At 28.0% G+C, this 24195-nt stretch overlaps 2 protein-coding genes and 1 long non-coding RNA gene across 3 annotated transcripts; all 3 read right to left on the bottom strand.

Moving 5' to 3' along the window:
- Positions 1-945: 945 nt before the first annotated feature.
- Positions 946-1473, bottom strand: LOC150028863 (uncharacterized). The gene is made up of 2 exons (XM_090300157.1): positions 1108-1473; positions 946-1020 (listed from the first exon to the last, which is right to left on the bottom strand). Exons 1-2 carry the CDS (start codon positions 1444-1446, stop codon positions 946-948), a joined length of 414 nt encoding a protein of 137 aa, XP_090156283.1. The 5' UTR covers positions 1447-1473.
- Positions 1474-2443: 970 nt separating this feature from the next.
- Positions 2444-3039, bottom strand: LOC137807898 (uncharacterized). The gene is made up of 3 exons (XR_016519178.1): positions 2908-3039; positions 2734-2826; positions 2444-2645 (listed from the first exon to the last, which is right to left on the bottom strand). It is a non-coding gene; the product is annotated as an uncharacterized LOC137807898 (long non-coding RNA).
- Positions 3040-4148: 1109 nt separating this feature from the next.
- Positions 4149-6356, bottom strand: LOC137807897 (uncharacterized). Its single transcript, XM_068608741.2, has 5 exons — positions 5404-6356; positions 5019-5327; positions 4807-4925; positions 4304-4716; positions 4149-4157 (listed from the first exon to the last, which is right to left on the bottom strand). Exons 1-5 carry the CDS (start codon positions 6285-6287, stop codon positions 4149-4151), a joined length of 1734 nt encoding a protein of 577 aa, XP_068464842.2. The 5' UTR covers positions 6288-6356.
- Between the last annotated feature and the right edge of the window lie 17839 nt (positions 6357-24195).

The raw sequence follows: 24195 nt of genomic DNA, 5'->3' as shown, positions 1-24195 counted from the left end.
TAATAAATTAATATACATGGTATTATTAGTCCAAATTAATTAATTTTAAATATTTTATTAGGACTGAAGAATTATCTATTTTTTACATTAAGGTTTGAAGAAAAATAGAATTTGATATTATATTTATTCTTATTTATTTAAAACTAATATTAAAAGCTGACGTTAGTTAAATTATTGTATCTCGAGATCATGGTTATTATTGTGAAATAAGAATAATATGTTAAACAAACATGACCGTATCAAACTATTAATTATTGTTTTCGTACACACAAATGCATTATTTACTCAACATTCATTGCAAAAAAAATGTATATTGTGGCGGTTTTTTTTTATAAAGTGACATTTATAACCGCCACAATATACGCTTGTGGCCGCCACAAAGTTTAATGTGGCGGTTTTATGTTACCCGCCGCAACACCCGCCACTTTAAACATAGTGTAAGTAGTGGCGGTTTTTATATGTAAGTAGTGTCAGTTATAATTGTCACAATTTACAATCATTGAAGAAGATTCCGGCACCATAATATTCGTAAGTAGTGGCGTTTTTAACTGACGTAATTTTATTACTGAATAAGTAAAATTTAACCACTTTTTTATAATCTTTTTTTATAATCTGTTTTATACAATTATAAAATTTAACCACCACTTTTCTATAATCTTTTTTATAATCTGTTTTATACAATTATAAAATTTAACCACCACTTTTCAAAATAAAATAAAATAATGATAAAGTTATAATCATCCATTCATTTCATTAAAAATTAAAGCACACATAATAATGTTCAAATGTTTATATGTAATTGAAAGTTAAAGCACACATAATAATGTTCAAAAGTTTAAAACACATAAAAAGTTCATACATCCCTAATTAAGTTTAAAATTCCAACACATAGTTGTTCAAAAGTTCATACATTCTTAGTCAAGTTTAAAATTAAAACACACATCTCTAATCAGTTTTGCTTTCGGCACTTGATCCTATTACTTGATTAGGTGATGGAGCACCACTTCCATAATCTGATGCCTGAAATAAATAATTTTAAGTTAATGAATTTGTATGTTTATAATTATAAAATAAAAGACACCAATAAATATTTAAATATATTAATACCTCATTGGTGGATGCATGAACCAAATTAGCTGCTATTGCAGCAAAATGTTCTGGAACGTCTTTTCTTGAAGCAATATAAGCAAGCAAAGTGTTCATTTGATTTTTCACAGTTGCAAGCTCATTTTCCATTTGAGTTATCTTGTCCTCCACATTTGATGAAGTTGAACTAGAGGAAGCATGGTTCATACCACTTAGCCTTGTTGTGGATCCTTTGAAAGCAAGGCTGGGACAAGCTCCATATGATAGCCCTCTAACTCGATCCGGATGCTCCTTACCAAATATGACACCAATTGGATCTTCTGGAGATATATTTGAACCACCTTTTGGATTTGTCAACATTAGTTCATCAATTTTTTCCTGGATAAAATTGAAATTATATCATGGCAGCAGCAGTAAACATAATGAAATGGTTGAACTCTCAACTACAACATAGAATAAGGGTAAGGTATAAAAGAAACCATCCAAAGTTCATCCCAATTCTCTACAATTTTGATGACAGTGACTTAAAACCCAAAGAAGGTAAAAAGGTAAGAAAAAAAACTGAGAAATTAAAGGCTTGAATATACTGACTAAAGAAAAAGGGGAGCATGCATGCAGATATTGATTAGTGACTTTATCATTTGGTTATTAATTATTTATACATAATAATGTGATTGTGTTTGGAATAATGGTACGTAATAATTAAAGCATGCTATAAAAGAAAATATTGATTAATTTTAAAATTCTCTTGTGGTAAAAGGTTCTTTATACCTGCACTCCATTATTAATTTCCCATAGCATGCTAAAATCTAGTGCGATTAAGAACAGACCATGTGTTTGGTCATCAATCAATCTAGTGCTAAAATCTATATGATAGCATTCTCACTCATCAATCACTATCCAAATTAAGACCATGTGGTTGCTTATGCCAAGTCTTCGACGTAAATAGCAATGCCCTTGCATGGCTGCCCAAGTCATTCCCCAATGGAACCTTAGAGACAAAATTTGTAAAATCATACCCCTAAATATAGATGCACCTATTCATCTATAAATAACAATTACCCACCCCTGATTCCACTTAAGTTCATGCTATCATACCTCTATGTGCCTGTCACCATCACATAAACTACCATTCATTTTTATCATTATAATTCTTATTATTATTACTATTTCTAGATTTCCTGCTTTTTCTTTTTCCTATCCACCACTTCCCATATCAATACATCATCATCAAAGCAGTCCAATATATTTTCATGATCAATACATCATCATCAAAGCAGTTCAATATATCATCATGATCAATACATCATCATCAAAGCTGTCCAGTATATTTCCATGATCAATACATCATCATCAAAGTAGTCCAGTATATTTCCATGATCAATACATCATCATCAAAGCAGTCCAATATATTTCTATGATCAATACATCATCATCAAAGTAGTCCAAACACTTACCCCAATTTCCAGCGCCTCTTCATTCACATATATGCCATTTTTCCTCTTATGTGTGATCTTCCACATTTCAGCTCGTCCAATATTTTTACCAGTCTCAATTTTCTATATGTTCAACAATAATAATATAAGTATAATGTGATGGAAATTGTAATATATTAAAATAAAGAGCACAATATAAGTAAACAAATACCAAATTATTTCTTCTTCTTGACAAAGACATAGCACCACCCGTGTGAGGAATAATTTGTCTCTTCCTTATATCTCTATTTCTATTACACATGTTCTACAAAGTGAAAATGAAATCAGTTTTGTGTAAACTTAAAGTAAGCTTATTAATAATAATAAAAAACAGAGTTTACTATACCACTGTAGAAGGCCTCAAACGATAATCAACAAAAACAACCCATTGTTCCATGTTTAATCCAGCTGGAACATTCTTGATGAGGTCACTTCTGCTCATAAGAGGGTCATAAAATTCATTCCAAAGCTTGCATCTATATTCCCTCCACAGTTTACCAATTTTAAACATAACATCTCTTTTAGCCAAATCTTCATTTACTTTGAAACAAAATCGAGACTTCAAAAAAAGAAAAGAAGTTAGTCCAAATGTCTTGAATAAATTAAAGTTATTTCAATGTAAGTTATATTACCTTTAGTGCACTCTCCCACACTGTATCCTTGTAAGTATCTGGCAAAGTTGACCACTTTTCAAAACTAATAGGGAACAATACATGATTTGCTGCTAGCTGTCCACAAACTCCAGCAAGTAAACCAGATGCTTCTCCAATTGGTTGAAAATTGTCATCATAGTTCACCACCACACGTAATCCGGTAGGTAAGTTATGAGCATCCCTAACCTTCACCTTTAGTTTTTGACTAACTCATTCGCCATCTATAAAAATCCAAATACATTATTTCATGTGCAGTGAAACTTATTACATGTAAAGAAAAAAAAAAACAAAAGATTTTACCTATAGCATCAACAAACCAATAGTGGTTTGATTGCCTTGATTTTCTTGGTTGCACTCTTTCAGACTCAGAAGTTGGTTGTGCTGGTGCAGATTCAGAAGTTGCTGGAGGTACAGATTCAGATGATTCAAGATTTTCATATTCAGTCTGTGGTTGTGGAACTTGTGAAGCTTGTGATTGTGGAACTTGTGAAGTTTGTGATTGTGTAGGTTGTGAGGTTTGTTGATGAATAGATTGAGAAGCTTGTGGTAGTGGAGATCCAAATGGACTTGCAGAAGTAGTTCTTGTCTGGTCCTGTGTAGTAGAAGGCGTAGCATTAATGTTTACATAGTTGGCCACAGATTTGTCTGAACCAGCAACTGACTTAAGCAAGTTCTTGATCCTTTTAGGTTTAGGCATATCTGCACATAAAAATGAAGTAATCAACAACATAATTTAAATTTGAAGATATATTAAAAGTGGAGATATATTAAAAGCTTCATACATGCACATAGTAGATGAATGAACATATTAATAGTGCAGCTGAACCAAGGTTATTATTACTCTGACATTGTGTCATTTTCATGAAGTTCATCATCATTGTTGTCCTCATTTAGTAATTCATCATCTTCATCCTCCCTAAATAATGCCAATTGGTCAGAGTTGCTGAAAAATTCATGTAAGTCTTGTTGTGGACACAGTTCTACTTCACAAACTTCACCATCTCCTTCTCCCATATCATACAAGTCTCGTGGTTTCAAATGGACAACAATTGACCATTTCTTATTCACCTCATCATCTATATAATATACCATTCCAGCTTGTGAAGCTTCAATGTATGGATCATGCTCCTCACGATCTCCCGTGTGAATTAACCTTGAAAAATTAATACAAGTGAAACCCCAAGGATCCTTCCTCAACCCACAGTCCCTTGTGATGTCAGCCCATTTACATTTGAACAAGATAACCTTAAAATGACCATAGTAATTAAGCTCAATTATATCTTCTAATTTTCCATAATATGCCAAATCTGCTTGTCTAATATTTTGATCCACACCACTTACAACACATGATGTTGAAGAAGTTAAGAACACTTCACAGTTTTGGGTTTTTAGGTCATGTTCTCGACTTTCAGTTCTAAATTTGAAACCATTTACATTAAAGGCAGAAATTCTTCTAGCATGTGTTGTTGGACGTTGAGCTAGATACTTAAGATCATTTGCAACTGTACTTGAAATGTCTGTGTTCTTAATCTACAAAAATAATGCTTGTTGTCAGTATATCTTTGAAATTGACATTTTTAACTTGTAAAAACATATTGTACCTACCCTTTGAGGAAACCAATTCATGAAATCCTTATTGACAATCTTTTCTAGCTCTGTATTTGGAATTCTTCTCCCTCTAGACCTTCTTCGTAAATGTTGTCTAAATTCCCTAAGAAAAAATTTGAAACCAATATATTACTAATAATTCCATAAAGGACAACTTTTCAACATAATTAGATTTATATTGAGTGTTAATACTCACTCAATGTAAGGTTGAACTTGAGGGCAATTAAATAACACATATCGATGTGCTTGTGTTCTCTCAATAGTTGACATCTCAAAAGTTGAAGCAGCAATTACAACTCTACCAATTGGTGGAAATAGGGTATTCAATTCTGAAATATTTGTGTTGAAAGAGTCATCTACACGTGAAGGTCTATTAGTTCTTGTTTTCATCCCTTCCATATATTGAGAACAAAAGGTCAAAACCTCTTCAGCTAGGTATCCTTCAGCAATAGAACCTTCAGGTTGTGCCTTGTTTCGAACATACGATTTTAAGTGTCCCAAATACCTATAAAATTCTTTCGCAATTAGAATAATCAAACTTTGAACTTAAAAAAAAGTACAAAGGTTCGCAGGAAATTTACCTTTCTATGGGATACATCCAACGGTAATGTACCGGTCCTCCAAGTTTTGCCTCACCAGCTAGATGACATGTTAAATGAACCATGATTGTAAAGAAGGTAGGAGGAAATAACATTTCCAAGTGGCAAAGAGTTTGAATCATGCGAGACTCAAGTTTATTAAGATCAAATTGACTTAAACTTTTCCCACATAATTGTCGAAAAAATGAACACATTTCTACTATCACGGCAGTCACATTGTTTGGTAGAACATTACGTATGGCAATAGGTAGTAATTGTTCCATAAGAATATGACAATCATGACTCTTGAGTCCAAAAATCTTTCCACCTTTCAAATCTACACACCTTGCAATATTACTTGAGTATCCATCTGGCATTTTAGCCTTTTTCAACGTCCGCAAAAACGTTTTTTTCTTTGTTTTTGACAATGAAAATACACTTGGCCGAAATCTTCCTTTATCATTTGGCCAAAGCTCTTTCCTTATACCCATTTCTTTAAGAACCTTTCGGGCTTTGAGATTATCTTTGGACTTCTTAGGATCATTAAGTAATGTATACAAAACATTGTCACAAACATTTTTCTCAATATGCATCACATCTAGACAATGGCGTAACAAGTTGGTCCGCCAATAAGGAAGTTCAAAAAATATACTTCTCTTTCTCCATTGCTCTGCTCCAATTTGAACAACATTCTTTCCACGAGCCCTCTTACTTGTATCTATAGGGTCTAATGGTTTTCCAAATGTAACATTCACACCCTCAATTTGATTCCATATGTCTGACCCTAACAAAGGTTTTGGTGCATCCCTTAGTTCATTTGTTCCATAAAAAAGATGATGATTGAATCTGAATCTGTGCTCTTTATTTAAAAATCTACGATGTCCCATAAAGCAGAATTTGCCCCTGTACAACCAAGAAGAGTCGGTTTCAAAGTTACGGGTAGGGCAAGCAAGACCAGTGTGCATGTTCCATCCAGACAAATTACCTAGCCCAGGGAAGTCACTAATTGTCCACAACAAAGCTACTCGCAAAGTAAACATTTCTTTTTTTGAATAGTCAAATGTTTGCACTCCATCAAACCATAAATCCTTCAATTCGCTTATGAGTGGTTCTAAGTAAACATCAATGTCATTTCCTACCATTTGTTTTCCAGGAATTATCATGGAGAGGATAAAAGATGTTTGCTTCATACACTGCCAAGGGGGGCGATTGTATGGGATGAGAACCACTGGCCATATACTATGGTTTGTACTCATGTTTCCATAAGGATTGAAGCCATCAGCAGCTAAGCCTAATCGTACATTTCGAGGATCATTTGCAAATTCTGGATGCAATAAATCAAATGATTTCCAAGCCTCAGAATCTCTAGGATGCCTCATCAACCCATCTTGATTATCCTTTGATGCATGCCATGTCATAGACTCAATCGTCTTAGAACTCATAAACAATCTTTGCAAACGCGGTTTTAATGGAAAGTATTGCGAGGAGCTGACATTCACGTTACCTGCAACATCTCAACAAGAAGAATGATGCGCGGGTTCGTGTGGAGGAAGAGAGTGTTAGGGTTCATTGCATAAAACCTAAAATGTAAAGGACAAAGCAGCATATGAAAAACTAGAGTTAACAATGACAAACTACCATAAGTATAAGGAATGCACAGCAGGTTAATTACCTTCAAATCGGTTCCGTGTAGAGGCAGAGAGTGCTAGGGTTCGTGTTGAGGCGAAGAGTGCCAGGTTCGTGTTGAGGCGAAGAGCGTTAGGTTCGTGTTGAGGCGAAGAGCGCTAGGTTCGTTGGAGGCAGAGAGCGCGGTTCGTTGGAGGCAGAGAGCGCGGGTACATGAGAGCGTTAGGGTTAGGGTTCATGTGAGGCAGAGAGAGGGACGAGAGTGATGAGTATTAGGAGTTAGGGTTTTTCCAAACTGAAATTCAAAAAAAATTATTTTCTTAAGTTTTCAAAAAGAAAATCAATTTTCAAGTTAAAATCTGAAGGATTTTTAAATCAAGTTAAAAATGTAAATATAGGAATAAAGGAATAAAAAGTTTTCTCTGAAAGAAAATTATGACAGTTGAAAATGGCATAATTTGAAAGCTAATTGTGACGGTTAATTAAATGACGTATTATGCTGAAATTTGTGGCGGTTATTAATAACCGCCATATTAAAACCGCCATTTTTTACACATTTTGTTGTAGTGATTGAGTATACTGTAATAAAATAAATATTAATGAAAATTACGTTAGAGAAAACATGTTACAATCTAAATTAAAGTGTAGAATAACGTTATATTTTCTTTTATTAATATTCTTAATTTTAATTTTTTAAAAATAAAAAAATTGAACTATTGACCTAAAAGGAATAAAAAATATTATTTCATTTAATATATAGCCACACTATTCACAGATTAAAAAATAAAATAAAATAAATATATATATATATATATTTGTAGAAGTAATTATTGCAATTAAAAGAATTAGTCTGTTGACATAATTAATAAATAATTTTTTTTTATCTTAAATGAAATAAAGCCAAAAACATATCCGTGAATGTTAAATATTAAGAAAAAAATTATAATTATATAAATAATAAATCACAATATCAAATAATAGTTATATAATTATAAAAAAGATAAAAAAAATAATTAAATGGAATATTTAGAAATAAGTTTTGAAATTAAGAACTAAATAAAAGGTTAATATAAGTTTTTCTATTTAATAAATTAATTTTTTTTAGTAATTTAAAATGAAAAAACATAAAAATGAAAATAAATATTGGAAGAACGGCATATATATCTTTATTTTATATCCCATTTAAAAAATGGGATATTACTCATACTAATAATATAATGTCAAGATTTTCGTCAAAACCAAAACAGGTTTATACAATATGAAGACAAGTTAATAAGTTTGTCATCTCTTATCTATATCATTGATTTGGATGATTTTTTTTTCAAGATGGAAACACTTTCCTTTACTAATGTCTTTTTTATTAAGAATGAATTTCTCCTTATTGAATAAGTTGTTGGTTTTATTTGTTCAAATCATTTATAATTTTTTTAATTTGATTTTTATGAAATACTTTAAGTAATATTTTATTTTGTCGTTTTTGGGAAATTTATAATTTAAGATAGATTTTTTTATGATAATTAGGTGTTGAAAATTCTAGAACGATTAAAGATAAAAACATTTCATAATATATGTTAATAGAAACATTACTTTATAAGTTAGATTTATAAGATTAAATTAAACTTTAAGTTTAATATTTAACATCTGGTTTTAAATTTAATGTAATGTTAGTTTATTTTAGTAGAGAGTTTTTCTAAAATATAGGTGGTAACATAACACATAATTAAGAAATAAAAAAAAATCACTATTTTTTTTTACCAAATGTAGAAAATTTGAAGAAAGGAATCAATGAAATGCTAACAAATGGTGTAACCACATGGAGCCACGTAGCGTTCATATAAACGTTCATTCCTCTCACTATCTTCATTCTCCGTTTCCTAAACCCTAACCCTTCCCGTTCCCTCCAAAACTCTCTCTCACATTTCTCTCATATGTTATGCTTATGTTTCACGATTTTGACAACTGCATGATAAGTGTCTAATTTCAGTAATATTTCATATTAAAATATAGGCACTTATGAGGATTTATTGCTAATTTACATATAAAATAATCCCTAATTTATGAATTTATACCTTTTTACATTTTTTATGATCTTTATTTGAATAAGAGTATTTTATTCCCAAATTTGGTGTTAATTGCAGATTTCTGAGGAAGATTGGAGATTTGGATTAAAGATGAATGATTTGAGCCAAAAAGATAAAGATAGAAGGTCTCAGAATGAAAGAAAAAAAGAAAGAAAGAAAGATTGGGCCTTTTTATGTTTTATCATTTAGCCCATTAGCGCGACACAATAAACAACCTAACCCTAGAAAACTAGGATAAATAGAGGGCTAGAGGCTCAACCTTAGTGTGCCAGATTGAGAGGAAAACACCATAGAGTGAATTGTAACCCAATTGGGAGAATGGAAGGTGATAGAAGTATGCGTGGCTAATTCTACTCTTTGGGATTGGGAGTAATCTACTCAAACTCTTATGTATTGAGGTGATATTTTATATATTAATATTCAGTTCTTGATTGATTATTGGTATTGTTGTTTTACTTTTAATTCTCCGTGACAAATTGAGAATCTTAAATCTGACCGGGAGGTATTTTTAGGGTTCGGACCTAAACAACAATACTTAACATATTTGAGTGCTAGGAATAGACTTGAAATGTTAATTGCTATTAAACGTCTGAGCTTCGTTCTAAGTTGTTCTTATAAGTATGCGAGGGATCGATAGTTAGGGAACATTCTTAAGGATTTTATATGCGAGGAATCGATATAAATGATTTTTATACGGGCATCAATTTCAATTAAAGAACTTAATATTAACATGCTAATCAAAATACATGAGAGTGAGAGAGATGAAACTTAATCCCAATTTTTCCAATTGAAGCAACTAATTCTTTGTTTGTTTTCTTATTGATCAGTGCCAACATAATCACTTCACACTCTTTTTTATTGTTCTGTTGTTATATTTAGCGAATATTGTACTCGATGATTCACCGTTCTTTGTGGGATCGATATCCGTCCTTAGGGACAATTATTACTTCTGACAAACGCGGTGCACTTGCCGTAAAAAGTCATCAAGTTTTTGGCGCCATTGCCGGGGACAGGTTTGATTTGTTGAGTATAATTTCCTAAATATTGTGAATATACTAACTATTTTTTTTTATGTGAATAATTTTTTTTTAGTTTTTATTTTTTTTAATTTGAATATTTTTGTAAATATTTTGTTTTTCTTTTTAGATGTGAATAATTTTGTTTTTTTGTTTTCTAGATTTTTTTATTATTTTGTAAAGATTTTGTTTTTTTCTCTAATTTTGAATACGTACAAAGTTTTTTTTTTAGATGTGAATATGTTTATTTTTATTTTTGTAAAACTGTTTTTTATGTTAATTTTTTTTAAGTTTTTTTTTATTTGTTTACTTTATTTCTTTTATTTTGATTTTGTTTTGTTATATATATATATATATATATATATTTTTTTTTTTTTTACTTCTTTTGTTTTTATATTGTTTACGTAGTTTTTTTTTACTGTAATTATTTTATTTTGTTTTGATTTTGTTTTGTTATATTTTATTTTATTTTATTCTTTACTTTTTTTTGTTTTTATATTGTTTACGTAGTTTTTTTACTGTAATTATTTTATTTTGTTTTTATTATATTTTTATTTTATTTTGATTTGGATTTTGTTTGATCATATTTTATTTTTACGTTTAGCTTAAGTTGTTTATTTAGAGTTTACGTAGTTTTTATTTATTTATTATTTATTACTATTAGTTTCTGTTTTATTTTTGTTTCATTTTTTTTAATAGTTATTTATTTTATTTTTGTTTTTAGTTTTATTATTTTCTTTGATTTCATTCTTAGTTTTTATTTTACGCAAGTTGTTTTTCTATCTATATATTCTGTTTTAGTTTTCTTAGTTAGTTATTTAATTTTGTTTATTTTGTATATTTTTAGTTTTTATATATTATTCTTGTTTTTATTTATTTTATTTTTCTTTTTGTTAAAAATTATAGTTTTATTATTTTATTTATTTTTTAGTTTTTATTTAAGTAAGTTTTTGTTTTTTTTTTCTGTTTTTCATTTACTATTTATTTCTCTTTCTCTTGTTATTTTAAATTTTCTGTTTTCTTTATTTCATTTTTTTTTTAAAAAAAAACTATTTACTTGTTATACTAATCTTTGCTTGAGTTGTCTTATGATATTAAGAAAACAAGTTTTTATACAATTGAGAAGACAACCCAGAAGAATAGAAGTTAAAAATAAAGAAAAAAGAAGCAAGGAGAGAAGTTAGAAAAGACTGAGAGATGATGATGACGGTACCTATCACCAGTTGAGGGAGAACATATGGTTTTAATAATGAAGTGGCTAGGAAATTCTGTCTAGCCAATCACTTCTATCAAATAAGACCAACTGGTAAACCATGGAGAATTTCAAGGGAAACCCAACCTATGTTATGTATTTTGACCTGGGGACAGGTTTTATTATTTAGGGGGCAGATCCAGCAAATGAAGCAAAGACTGTAGATAAAGATCTTAACAAAAAGCTGGATGATTTCTTAAGAAGAGAGGATTGAGCAAAAATATGGTTTTATCTTTCTAATTCTCTTTTCTTTTCAGTTATTTGAATTTTGTCTTATTTTATCTATTTTATTTTTCGGTTATTTTGTTTTCTGTTTATTTTCTTATTTGTTTAGTTTGTTTATATTGCTTATTTTGAATAAATTTCATGTTTTGTTAGTTTGTTCGTTTTAAGTCTTGAATTATCTTTCTTGAATAAATTTCAGTTTTAATTTGTTTATTTTTTTTTTCAAATAAAAAAGAACTAGAATATTAATTTTGAATTGTGGAAAAAAGAATTTGTGTTTAAATATTAAATAGTGAGATGAATTAGACACAGGTTAGAAAAGAAAATATGATTGAATCCATATTCAAATGTAGTTAAAATTATGATACATGAAAATTTAACAGGATAATTGATTAGGACAGATAATGACAAGACAAAAAGGAATGAGACCAATTAAACCAAGTGAGTGTGTGAACCTTAAACAGTTTTGAGAGTTTTACTGATGAATTGACAGTTGTGGTTGCTTAATTTTTATTTTTGTTGCATCATAAAAGAGCATGAAGATGATTGAGGCATTTGTTTGTGTTAATTAGGAGCCAGGGCCAAAAAGCCAACCTTTATATTAGAATTCCATTTTTTTTTTTTATCCCCTTTGGGCCAAGAATTTTTTTTTTTTGTTAATATTGCACCTTAACCTTTATTGATATAATTTCCTACCCTTTAGCATGTTTAAGGAAGGAGAACATAGATGCAATACATATAGAAAAGGGAATGGTTGGTTCTGATTGTGAAAGTAAAAAAGTTGAAAATAGGAAGAATCTTTTCCTATTATTGAAAAGAAAAAAAAAAGGAACAGAAGAATAAAAATAAATAGAAAAGAAAGACAGAAAAATTTCATGAAAATCATGAAAAGTCAAAAAGAAAATGAGGGAAAATGTGACATCGAAAGAAAGTGGTAATTAGATAACATATATGTTCTCTATAATTGAATTGTAGATATGTTCTTCTTCTTTAATATGTGCATTTTGTTATCTAAGAAAAACCAATATTTTTTGGAAGCCCAACCTCATTACAACCCTGGAAAAGACCTCAAGATTCATGTTTCTAATATGTTTGTGATTTGAAGATGAAATGAAAAGCAACTGTTATTTGTTATGATTCAGTGAAAATATAGAGAAACACTTACCCGTGAGCATATGAGAAGATATTCCTTGATGAATTGTCATTTATTTGTTTTGATTTGATCCTGGAAATTGATTGTGTCTATAATTTTCTATATTTGAATTTGGAAGCATCATAAGTTTCTAATTTGTTGTTTAGTGAATTAAGCTGTTTGATATTTAAATTCAAATATATTCATTTACTTTGCTTGAGGACAAGCAAGATTCTAAGTTGGGGAGAGTGATAAGTGTCTAATTTCAGTAATATTTCATATTAAAATATAGGCACTTATGAGAATTTATTGCTAATTTACATATAAAATAATCCCTAATTTATGAATTTATACCTTTTTACATTTTTTATGATCTTTATTTGAATAAGAGTATTTTATTCCCAAATTTGGTGTTAATTGCAGATTTCTGAGGAAGATTGGAGATTTGGATTAAAGATGAATGATTTGAGCCAAAAAGATAAAGATAGAAGGTCCCAGAATGAAAGAAAAAAAGAAAGAAAGAAAGATTGGGCCTTTTTATGTTTTATCATTTAGCCCATTAGCGCGACACAATAAACAACCTAACCCTAGAAAACTAGGATAAATAGAGGGCTAGAGGCTCAACCTTAGTGTGCCAGATTGAGAGGAAAACACCATAGAGTGAATTGTAACCCAATTGGGAGAATGGAAGGTGATAGAAGTATGCGTGGCTAATTCTACCCTTTGGGATTGGGAGTAATCTACTCAAACTCTTATGTATTGAGGTGATATTTTATATATTAATATTCAGTTCTTGATTGATTATTGGTATTGTTGTTTTACTTTTAATTCTCCGTGACAAATTGAGAATCTTAAATCTGACCGGGAGGTATTTTTAGGGTTCGGACCTAAACAACAATACTTAACATATTTGAGTGCTAGGAATAGACTTGAAATGTTAATTGCTATTAAACGTCTGAGCTTCGTTCTAAGTTGTTCTTATAAGTATGCGAGGGATCGATAGTTAGGGAACATTCTTAAGGATTTTATATGCGAGGAATCGATATAAATGATTTTTATACGGGCATCAATTTCAATTAAAGAACTTAATATTAACATGCTAATCAAAATACATGAGAGTGAGAGAGATGAAACTTAATCCCAATTTTTCCAATTGAAGCAACTAATTCTTTGTTTGTTTTCTTATTGATCAGTGCCAACATAATCACTTCACACTCTTTTTTATTGTTCTGTTGTTATATTTAGCGAATATTGTACTCAATGATTCACCGTTCTTTGTGGGATCGATATCCGTCCTTAGGGACAATTATTACTTCTGACAAACGCGGTGCACTTGCCGTAAAAAGTCATCACTGCACCATGGGGTTTTGAGTTTATATAGGTTATAAATGGTAAACATATATGATAACTGCACCATGATAAACATATATCCATTCATTCTCATTTCTTCTCATTTTTTGAAGAACAGATTATTCTTTATCATTTATTTTCTACATTGTGTGCTTTTATTTTTTCTACTGATTGTCTTCATTTGTTTGTTACGTTTTTTCGCAACATCAATTTTATATTTTTGGATTCCTTACTTTTATCATTTATGTCAAATCTTTTCATCTCTTTGATTGGTTTGTTTGCTCCATTGTTCTTGATATTTATTTATAAATAATAAAGAACTAATAAAAATAAATAAATAGTGATTAATGATAGCTAATAATAATAATATAGAAATAATTATTATTTATAAATAAATTAATAAACAATTATAATATTTCATTTATTACAATATTAATAAATCCCAATTTTTCCAATTGAAGCAACTAATTCTTTGTTTGTTTTCTTATTGATCAGTGCCAACATAATCACTTCACACTCTTTTTTATTGTTCTGTTGTTATATTTAGCGAATATTGTACTCGATGATTCACCGTTCTTTGTGGGATCGATATCCATCCTTAGGGACAATTATTACTTCTGACAAACGCGGTGCACTTGCCGTAAAAAGTCATCACTGCACCATGGGGTTTTGAGTTTATATAGGTTATAAATGGTAAACATATATGATAACTGCACCATGATAAACATATATCCATTCATTCTCATTTCTTCTCATTTTTTGAAGAACAGATTATTCTTTATCATTTATTTTCTACATTGTGTGCTTTTATTTTTTCTACTGATTGTCTTCATTTGTTTGTTACGTTTTTTCGCAACATCAATTTTATATTTTTGGATTCCTTACTTTTATCATTTATGTCAAATCTTTTCATCTCTTTGATTGGTTTGTTTGCTCCATTGTTCTTGATATTTATTTATAAATAATAAAGAACTAATAAAAATAAATAAATAGTGATTAATGATAGCTAATAATAATAATATAGAAATAATTATTATTTATAAATAAATTAATAAACAATTATAATATTTCATTTATTACAATATTAATAAATTAAATCTATTATGTACAACTGTTTATTAGAATAAATCATTTTTTTACATAAATGTTTATTATTATACACTACAAGAAAATCATCAAATAGAAACCAATTTTTAGAGACCAAAATAATTAGTTGCAATAGTAACTAAATTAGAGACCATTTTAGAAACTAAAAAAAAATTTGGTTTCTATATTAGTTTCTAGTATTGTTAAATAGTTTCTAATTAGCAACTAAGTTTTTAACTACCAATTATTTAGTTTCTAAATTTGGTCTCTAAAACCTTGATTGTGTAAGGGTCTAAAAAAATAACCTTAGAGTAGAAGTGGTATATTTTAAATGATACATGAATATTTTATTATTAAAATGAAATGACATATAAATAGAAAATTCAGTTATTCAGTTATTCATATAAATAGAGAGATGGTGGTTCTTTTGAAATGAAACTTGAATAACTGAATTTTCTATTTATATGTCATTTCATTTTAATAATAAAATATTCAGTATCATTTAAAATATACCACTTCTACTCTAAGGTTATTTTTTTAGACCCTTACACAACCAAGGTTTTAGAGACCAAATTTAGAAACTAAATAATTAGTAGTTAAAAATTTGGTTGCTAATTAGATACCAATTTAGAAACTATTTAACAATAATAGAAACTCATTTAGAAACAAATTTTAGTTTCTAAAATGGTCTCTAATTTAGTTACTATTGCAACTAATTATTTTATTCTCTAAAAATTGGTTTTTATTTCATGTTTTTCTTGTAGTGTTATTTACTTTTCTCGAAATTTGCGTAAATTTATTAATACTTAAACAATTTATTTTTTTACGTGTATTATTTATTTTTATTCATTGTTCATATTAGTATGTTTAGTTTATTTATTTATCCGTACACACTAATGTTTATTTCTTATATAATAAATTTATTTATAATTTATTTATTTATGTTCTTGAAAGAGTGTATTTCGTGTTTCCAAAAAGTTTCTCACTCATACTTATTTAGTTATTATATTATTATGTTTGAGTTAATTTTTTTCAAAAAAATAAAATGTCATTTCTTCATCTATTTTCAAAATTCTTAGACAATTTTTTTATGGTATTTGGCATTTAAAATTTTGTTTTATTTTTTTATTACAGTTTACAAATTGTTCATAAAGAATAAAAAATTGAGACCTGTACTGAGAAACACGAAGAAATAGAGAAGAAGATAACAAACAGAAAACCAAAAACATCAAAATAACTGTAAAAATGAAAAGGAATGATAAAAGGCTAACCTTTTATTCGGAAGAATGAAAGACGAAATGAGAAATTAAGGTTTTTCAGTTTATGAGAACTTATATAACCTCAGAAATCTTAGAAAGCCATTTTCAAATTCAAAAATCGCGTCATAAGAAACAACCCTAAAAAAGGATATTTGAGTTGCTGGTAAGGCAATGACCAGAATATGTGCAGTGGCCAAATCCGGTGAAAGTTGAGAAGAAAAGGCTGAGATTTTTGGAGGGAATGGAGAAGAAAAAGGTTTTGGAGAAGTAGAAAGTAAAGAGGTTGAAGGGAAGGGCGTTTATATCCAGAAACGTGGCTTCGTGAGGTGATGCCATTTGTCATGCTTTCATTGGTGCCTTGGTTCAAATCTTACTCCGTTTGGTAAATATTTTTTTTGAATTTTTTTGTTGAATTTTTTGTGAATGACACGTGTTCAAAGTTACCTTTGACTGAGTTCCATTTGTATTATTTATATATTTGTATTATTTATATATTTGTATTATTTATAGATTTAGAATATTTAATAAATTTTTATTAAACTAATCTCAATACATATGAGTGTATAATTATTCAGTTATTCACTTAATGTATGCAAATTGAAATGTTTGAGGTCTTCTCAAAATAGTATTCGTATACTTATCTCTCAAACTCGAAGAAGTTGGAATGCGAAGAAGAAAAAACTCATGTTTTACCTACATTATGTGGTTTTATCACTGAGCAGGCCATGCATAATAAACGCTTTCATATAAGCCGCGTTATCTTGTCATATGCATCCTCCAAAATAAGTTAAAAACCTCACGTTGGGTTGAAGCCACATACATGTCATGCTGAAGCAAGAATCGACCTTCAAATGCAGTGCAGGCCATGCATAAACAGTTTTATAGGGTCTCCTAATTCCTTTTGTCTACTCATTTTTTTACTTAACTAATGATCCACTTAATACTTTACAGCCGAAAGGAGAAAAGGTTGATACATTAAGTCATTGATCTTGAAGCAAGAGAAGAACATTCCAAAAAAAAAAATAACTAAAGAGAAAATGGCTTTCACAGAGTACAAAGTTATGGAAATAATTTTCTTAAAATACATAAAATATTAGTACAAGCTAGTATTCCTCTAGCTATAGGTGAGTGGGTGTGTGAGTTGATTTGGGATATACACCATTGATTGGATCTTTTCCCGTCTGGTTTAAAGTTGGAAGACTCAATTATTGTCCTAAACTATCTCCATTCTACCACCTTGCTTTGTCCTTTAGATGAACAACACATTTTTTATATGCAGAACCAAAACGGAAGATAATATCAATCAATTACACTCCCATGTTCGGAAAAAAAAAACGTGAAAATTATTAATTTTATCGCTAATATATGCTTTCCCTCTTCAAATTCATTCTCTCTGTCACACCTCATTTCTCTTGTAATTTTTATCTTCTATCACTCTTTCACTTCTTTGTTGGAACTATGCATAACCCTAAATTATTGGGTTTGATACTCATGTTTTATATGCCTAATACAAATATCTCTTATTTTCATAATATTTTTAAGCGTTTATTTTATAAAACTATTATTATTATGTGCTCATTACTATTGAGTTTATTTGTCATAATATATATTTCTTGCTGCCTATCAATAAAAAAACTTCATGTAAGTATAAATCTTAAGATAATTGTTATAGAAATTCACAAATTTATCGTTCACAACAATTTGTTATTTGATCACATTGTAAAATTTATTATATACATTAAAAAAATTGTTAATATTATATACGAATTATTACTTGATATCTAGATATAATGATCCAGATTGATCTATAAGCATATTTAGTATTATATATTGATTATATATATATATATATATATATATATAATTTTTATCCGTTTATAAATTTAGTAAATTTAGCATCGCATATAAATATGGTCGTAAGAAATTAATTGCAAATAGATTATTTTATAAATATTTTGTATGTAAACTTGTGTATATTATTATTATTATTATTATTTTTAAAGTAGTATTACTTTTATTATTATTAATATTATTATTATTAAATAATAATAATAATAATATAACAATAATAACATTAATAATATTAATATTAATATCATTAATAATATTTGTAATATTAATAATAATGATATCAATAACAATATTAATAAAAATATTAATAGGCATTAGGATTTGTTTAAAACATTTATAAAATTAACAATAACTATAATATTAATATTTAAAAAAATTATTATCTATAATCTATAGCATTAGTAAAGGAGATTCTTTTTTTTTTTATAGAGAATAACCGTTCTTTAAAACTAAAATAAATACCTATACAAAAAAACTAGTTACAAAATAAGAAAAAAATGTTTAAAAAATTATAAAAATTATTTATATTTATTTTAATTGAACAATTTTACTCTTTAATAAATAAAAAATAATTTATCTTTTTATTTAATAAAATAAATTTTTTATTTTAAATTAATTAAATAAATTTTATTTTTAAAAAGAACAGTTATATAATTTTTAATACTATTTTTACAAATATATATATATATATATATATATATATATATATATTAAAATGATATTTTTGTAATTAAATATTCATAAAAACAAAAAAATTATAAATTTACATATATTTTAATCTAATAAAAATATAAATATACATGCCCTTAATTAACGGACATCTGTTTTCAGTAGTTAAAATAATAGTAATAATAATAAAAAATATTATTAGTATTATTATTATTGTTGTTATTATTATTATAGAAATAAAGTTTTGGTTTACGAGAAATAAAATAAATAAATAGAGAAGATAAAAAAAATATTGAAATAGTATTTTACTAAAATAATTAATTTTCATATATTAATAATTAATTATATGAAATGCATAATTATAAATATTAATAATTAATTATATTAATCGATTGTTTATTGAAAAAGTCAAATGGTTTATAATTAATAATTTTTTAGAAATAGAAAATTTTACTATTGAATTTTTACACTAATTTGTATAGAGAGAAAAATACAAGTCTTAAAATGACAAATTCAAACATGAAAAACACAAGTCTCTTTAATGCTAAATTATTTTTATTCAAGTTGTATGTTGTTATAGCCTAATCAATGTTGTAAGGGTAGACAAATCAAGACAATGGTTCTTGATCAATGTCTTTAAGATTGATTACAGTAACAAAGGTTGTTTTCCTAAAACGAGACATTAATAAGATTGATTACTTTTCCTCTATCTGCCGCTAATTCTTTTCTTTTCTAAAGTTAATTTATTACGTATGTAGTATATATTTATATTATATATGTATATACAGTATTATTGAAAATATATTTTCTAAGTTTGAAGAAATTATAACATAATTTCTGAGAATGTATATTATTTCACTTTATTAGGATGAAAATGATCTAATTTATGTGTTTTTTTATCAAATAAAAAACACTGCTTAAAGATAGATTAATCAATTTAAAACTAAGAGAGTTAAATGTAACCAACAAACTGAAATTAAAAAAAAAACATGTGAACAGTATCTTGTTTCTATTTCGGCTGATAAAAAAAAAATCTTCTTTCTATTTCTATTTCTATTTCTATTACTATATATACATTGGATTTAACACGGAAAAAGACCATACATAACTGGAGCAAATCAAATCAAATAATTATAGAAAAGGACATGCAGGTGTGGTACTGTTAAAGGCCGTAACCATTTTTTTAGATCAGCTAGTGGTTACTCACTAATGTTTCGTTTTCAATGTTCCACTCTTTAGCATTTTCGACAAATCTCGGTAAAAATAAAAATATGAATGGTTCCACAGTTGTTTTCAGAATCAACAGTGATACAAAGCCTAACCACAACCATATCAGATGTGTCAATTTCGGTGTAGTATAGGTTTATTGGGGGCTATATTTATATTTTTTTTTCATGAATATTTATAGAAGAAAAAATTAAAATCTTTTTTATAAATTTAAACCAACTTATAAATAAATCAAAAGTCTAATTTAAAAAAACTCTTTTACAAATTAACATATAATTTTTTTTAGTTGTTTACCCGTTAATGCATAGATTAAAAATTACTATAAGGTAAGTTTTATAAATTGATTTATAAAAACAATATATTTTTTCTGTTTAAGAAAAAAATCTCCAAAAACATACATCTTTTACTCTTCTTACATGCTGTTTTTCTTTCTTTCTTCGGTTATGGTGCAAGACAAATAATTTATTCTCTCCTTTCATTTTTCCTATTCCTATAGTCTGTTCCAGTGGTCGAAAAATATAAATAAGTAATAGGTTTTTGTTGAATTGATTTAGATTTAAGATAACAATCAATTATATTTAATTGGATTTGTAAAAAATACTTTTTTTTACTGATTTTAACCACTTGAAATCAATTAAAAATCAGGTTGATTTGATTCAACTGAGTTATGATAAAAATATAAATTATATTTCTATGTTCTTTTATATTTATTATCTATTTTAAATAAAATATTCAATTTTATGTTATGAAATGTAAAAAATATTCTTTATTTTTAATAGTTAATAATTATTTTACTCGAAATATTTAAATTTAGTGTAAACATGTCGTTTATCCACGTAAAATAAGTGAGTTTTGATTTTAATTCTTGTAATTTTATTTTTTTGCGTTTTGTCCTTATTGCAAATTCTGATCCTTAATATTATATTAAATTATATAATGCCAATTAACTATACTTATATGTTGAACAATGTTAAATTTCCATTTTAAGTAATACATACTGCGGGTGAGATATAATGTTCATAAATATCTCCATAAAAAACTTTTTAAGATGATGTAATTGATGCTGAATTATTGATTTTTTTTTACAAAAGAAGAAACAAAACTTAAGATTTAGTTTAAGAAAATAAATGGTGCAAATAAACAAAGAAAAATGTGAGAATAGAAAAAAACAAAATTTCTGTACTTGTATATCACTAAAGCACGAGAATAATTTTTTTTTTATCTCATCTCGAAACTACATAAAATTATTGACCAATAAATTATATTTCACTATAAATTGAAAATAAATATTTTACAAAGTCGTCCTTGACTTACAATATAAATATTCCTTTATCTGAAATATCCCCTTCAAAAGGAATAAACAGACGAAGTACAAAAATGATATTAGATGAAAGCTTTTATGAGATACACAGCTAAAGAGAGGCAACTATGCTTCTGAACACTAACCATAAAAACGCTTCATATGTATGCGTGAAATCAATATTTTCTCAAGATAAATAAAGATAAAAAATGTGGTCCAAACATTTAAATGAAGATTTATTTGTTTTTAGAAATGAAAAAGAAGAAAAATTATAGATACCAAAGCTATAACTCTGCTAAATTTATATGAATAATAAACATATTTAAATCGTTATTTTCTGTACTTATCATTTGGTATTTATAATTAATTTAATTATCTAAAATATAATAAAAATATTAACCACCCATAATCTAGTGTGGGAGATCATTAGATGAAGTTTCAACCACGGACCACTAGTTAGGCATTTTTTTTTTAATAATTAGCTTTAATTATCCTAATATCAAGAAACATTAATGACTTCATATCCTATATACAATAATAGTGTGAGAAACAAGAGACATCATTCGGGGTAATAAACAACAATAAATGTCGCTATTAGACTATACAGACGTAAATACACTATTAAAAGAACAAACATCGAAAATATAAGATGAGATGAGGGACAACAAAAGACACAATCTAAAAATTACTGGCCCAAGTCCAAAATATTTAGAGCAGATAAATTATAATAAAACTAAAATAAATAAATAAATAAAATACAACATTTAAGAGAATTAAAGTCAAAGTTTAAAATATAGTGTTGTAAAATTTAAAAATAATTTATTAGATTGGTTTGGGTTCGTATTAATTGAAAAAGAAAGATAAAAATGATAATCAAATAATTGATAATTTGTCAAATTCACATTTGGAGTTAAAACATCGAAACTGTATCCAATTCAAACTAATCCAAGTGATTGAATTTAAATTATTGGATTAAAGGGATAAAATGGATTAGATGAAGATATGGGAAAGTTATACATTTATATAATGATTTAGAGGAAAATGTATATATGAAAGAAAAGAAAAAGAAAAAGAAAAAGAAGTGTGAGAAGGAGAGTGATGATATGGGTAGGTTTACTCTGTGGGAAATTTAGGTGCCAAGCCAAAAAGCAAGCAGTTGAGAAAGGTCCCATCTCTGCGCGACAACAGAATCAAACCCACTCACTCTTATTCTTAGTGCAATAAATGGAACCCCATTTTGCTTCTGCCTTAGCTAGCTGTATCACTGCCTCCTCAATCATTTATTTCCTCACACCCTCAAAACAAAATATCACAAAATTTTTGAGGTTCAAGTTTTAAGCAAGGGTCACACAAATTGGGTGTATTGGTGACCAAGGAGTTACATTGTTAGAGATTAATCATAGAATGAAAAGCAGGAAAATGAAACTTAAGATGTGGACTTTGGCATCCACATCTTAAAGGGACCCTATTTGTGTGTAATTTTACATAAAGCTGTCGTAAGCCAGGGCTGCTGCAGCCCTTTTAACTACACAATTCTCTCTCATGTGCCCCTGTTATCATCTACCTCCTGCATAGATTCCTAATGGATACACTTATCAAATTATTTTTACTATAATATTCTTCATCCCACCATCATCACGAGGGCATGCAGTATATCTGTAATTCTCTATATCAATGAATTGCCAAGTGTCACAAGTCCCCTCTTGTCACGCGACACCACGTGACACCTTCTATTTTTCTTCTTCTTTTTAATACGTGCTTAAATTAACAAATGGGTTTCGAATTAGTTTAAAGATAAAATGGATAAATGGTTCTTGCATGCCCAATTTTGAACGATGGGTTTGATCTAAAATAATGCGAGATTCTCAGGACAAATGGACGGTGTCATAGATCGCATCATGGATGAACTAGTTATGCAAATATATAGCAGGTTTTTTGAATTCGTGAGAATGAGAATCCTCTCAAGGTTTGATTTTTTTAAGTATGGATCAGATCCAAAGTTAATTATGCTTGACAGTTAAATAGGAACAACATCTGAATCACAAGAGAGTGTAGCAGCATAGTAGCCAAGTCCACTCCAAAATCATATTGTACATAAACAAATAAAAATTCAAATCTGATTGAGATCCATGGCAGATAGCAAGCAGACCCTTTATTCGAAAGTTTCATTTTCTTTTCTAAACCATGGAAAAGGATTGTTTTAGTAATAAATTAATGCATACGGACTCTGCATCCTGTGCCTGTACCAAAATAGAGGAAGAAAAAACAAAAACTATTTATGATGCCGTGCGTAGGTTCTATTAAGCAGTGTTGGCATTAGTACTCAAGATCCCCTGGAGAGAATGAAAGATATCTTTCTCTCTCTCTTAAAGTTAAATAAAAAGTGGATAATTTGAAAGAGCTTTATAGCAAGAAATGAGGAAACAAATTCTTAGGAGAAAGGAAAGTGAGAAATTTAGTAGTTTAAGAAATACGAATATTAACTTTAACATGATGTTACATATATAAAACCAGCGTATTTCCTGTTTAAAGAAGAGTATCTAATCTGTCATCATATGCAAACCGTATGTTTTTAGGGCCATCATTAAGATGTTATAAGATCATCAATCGCATAAGCCTAAAAGATTAGCTCTTAAATCTAATCAGGTTTATATTTAGATTTAACAAAATATACCTTTCAATACAAAATGTATAGTCAGACTCAAAACTAGTTGGCCAAGG

The sequence above is a fragment of the Phaseolus vulgaris genome, chromosome 3, assembly GCF_051622355.1.
Source record: "Phaseolus vulgaris cultivar YP4 chromosome 3, ASM5162235v1, whole genome shotgun sequence".
NCBI lineage: Eukaryota > Viridiplantae > Streptophyta > Magnoliopsida > Fabales > Fabaceae > Phaseolus > Phaseolus vulgaris.
The sequence above is the reverse complement of the archived record's forward strand: the minus strand, read 5'-3'. Positions and strand labels throughout refer to the sequence as shown.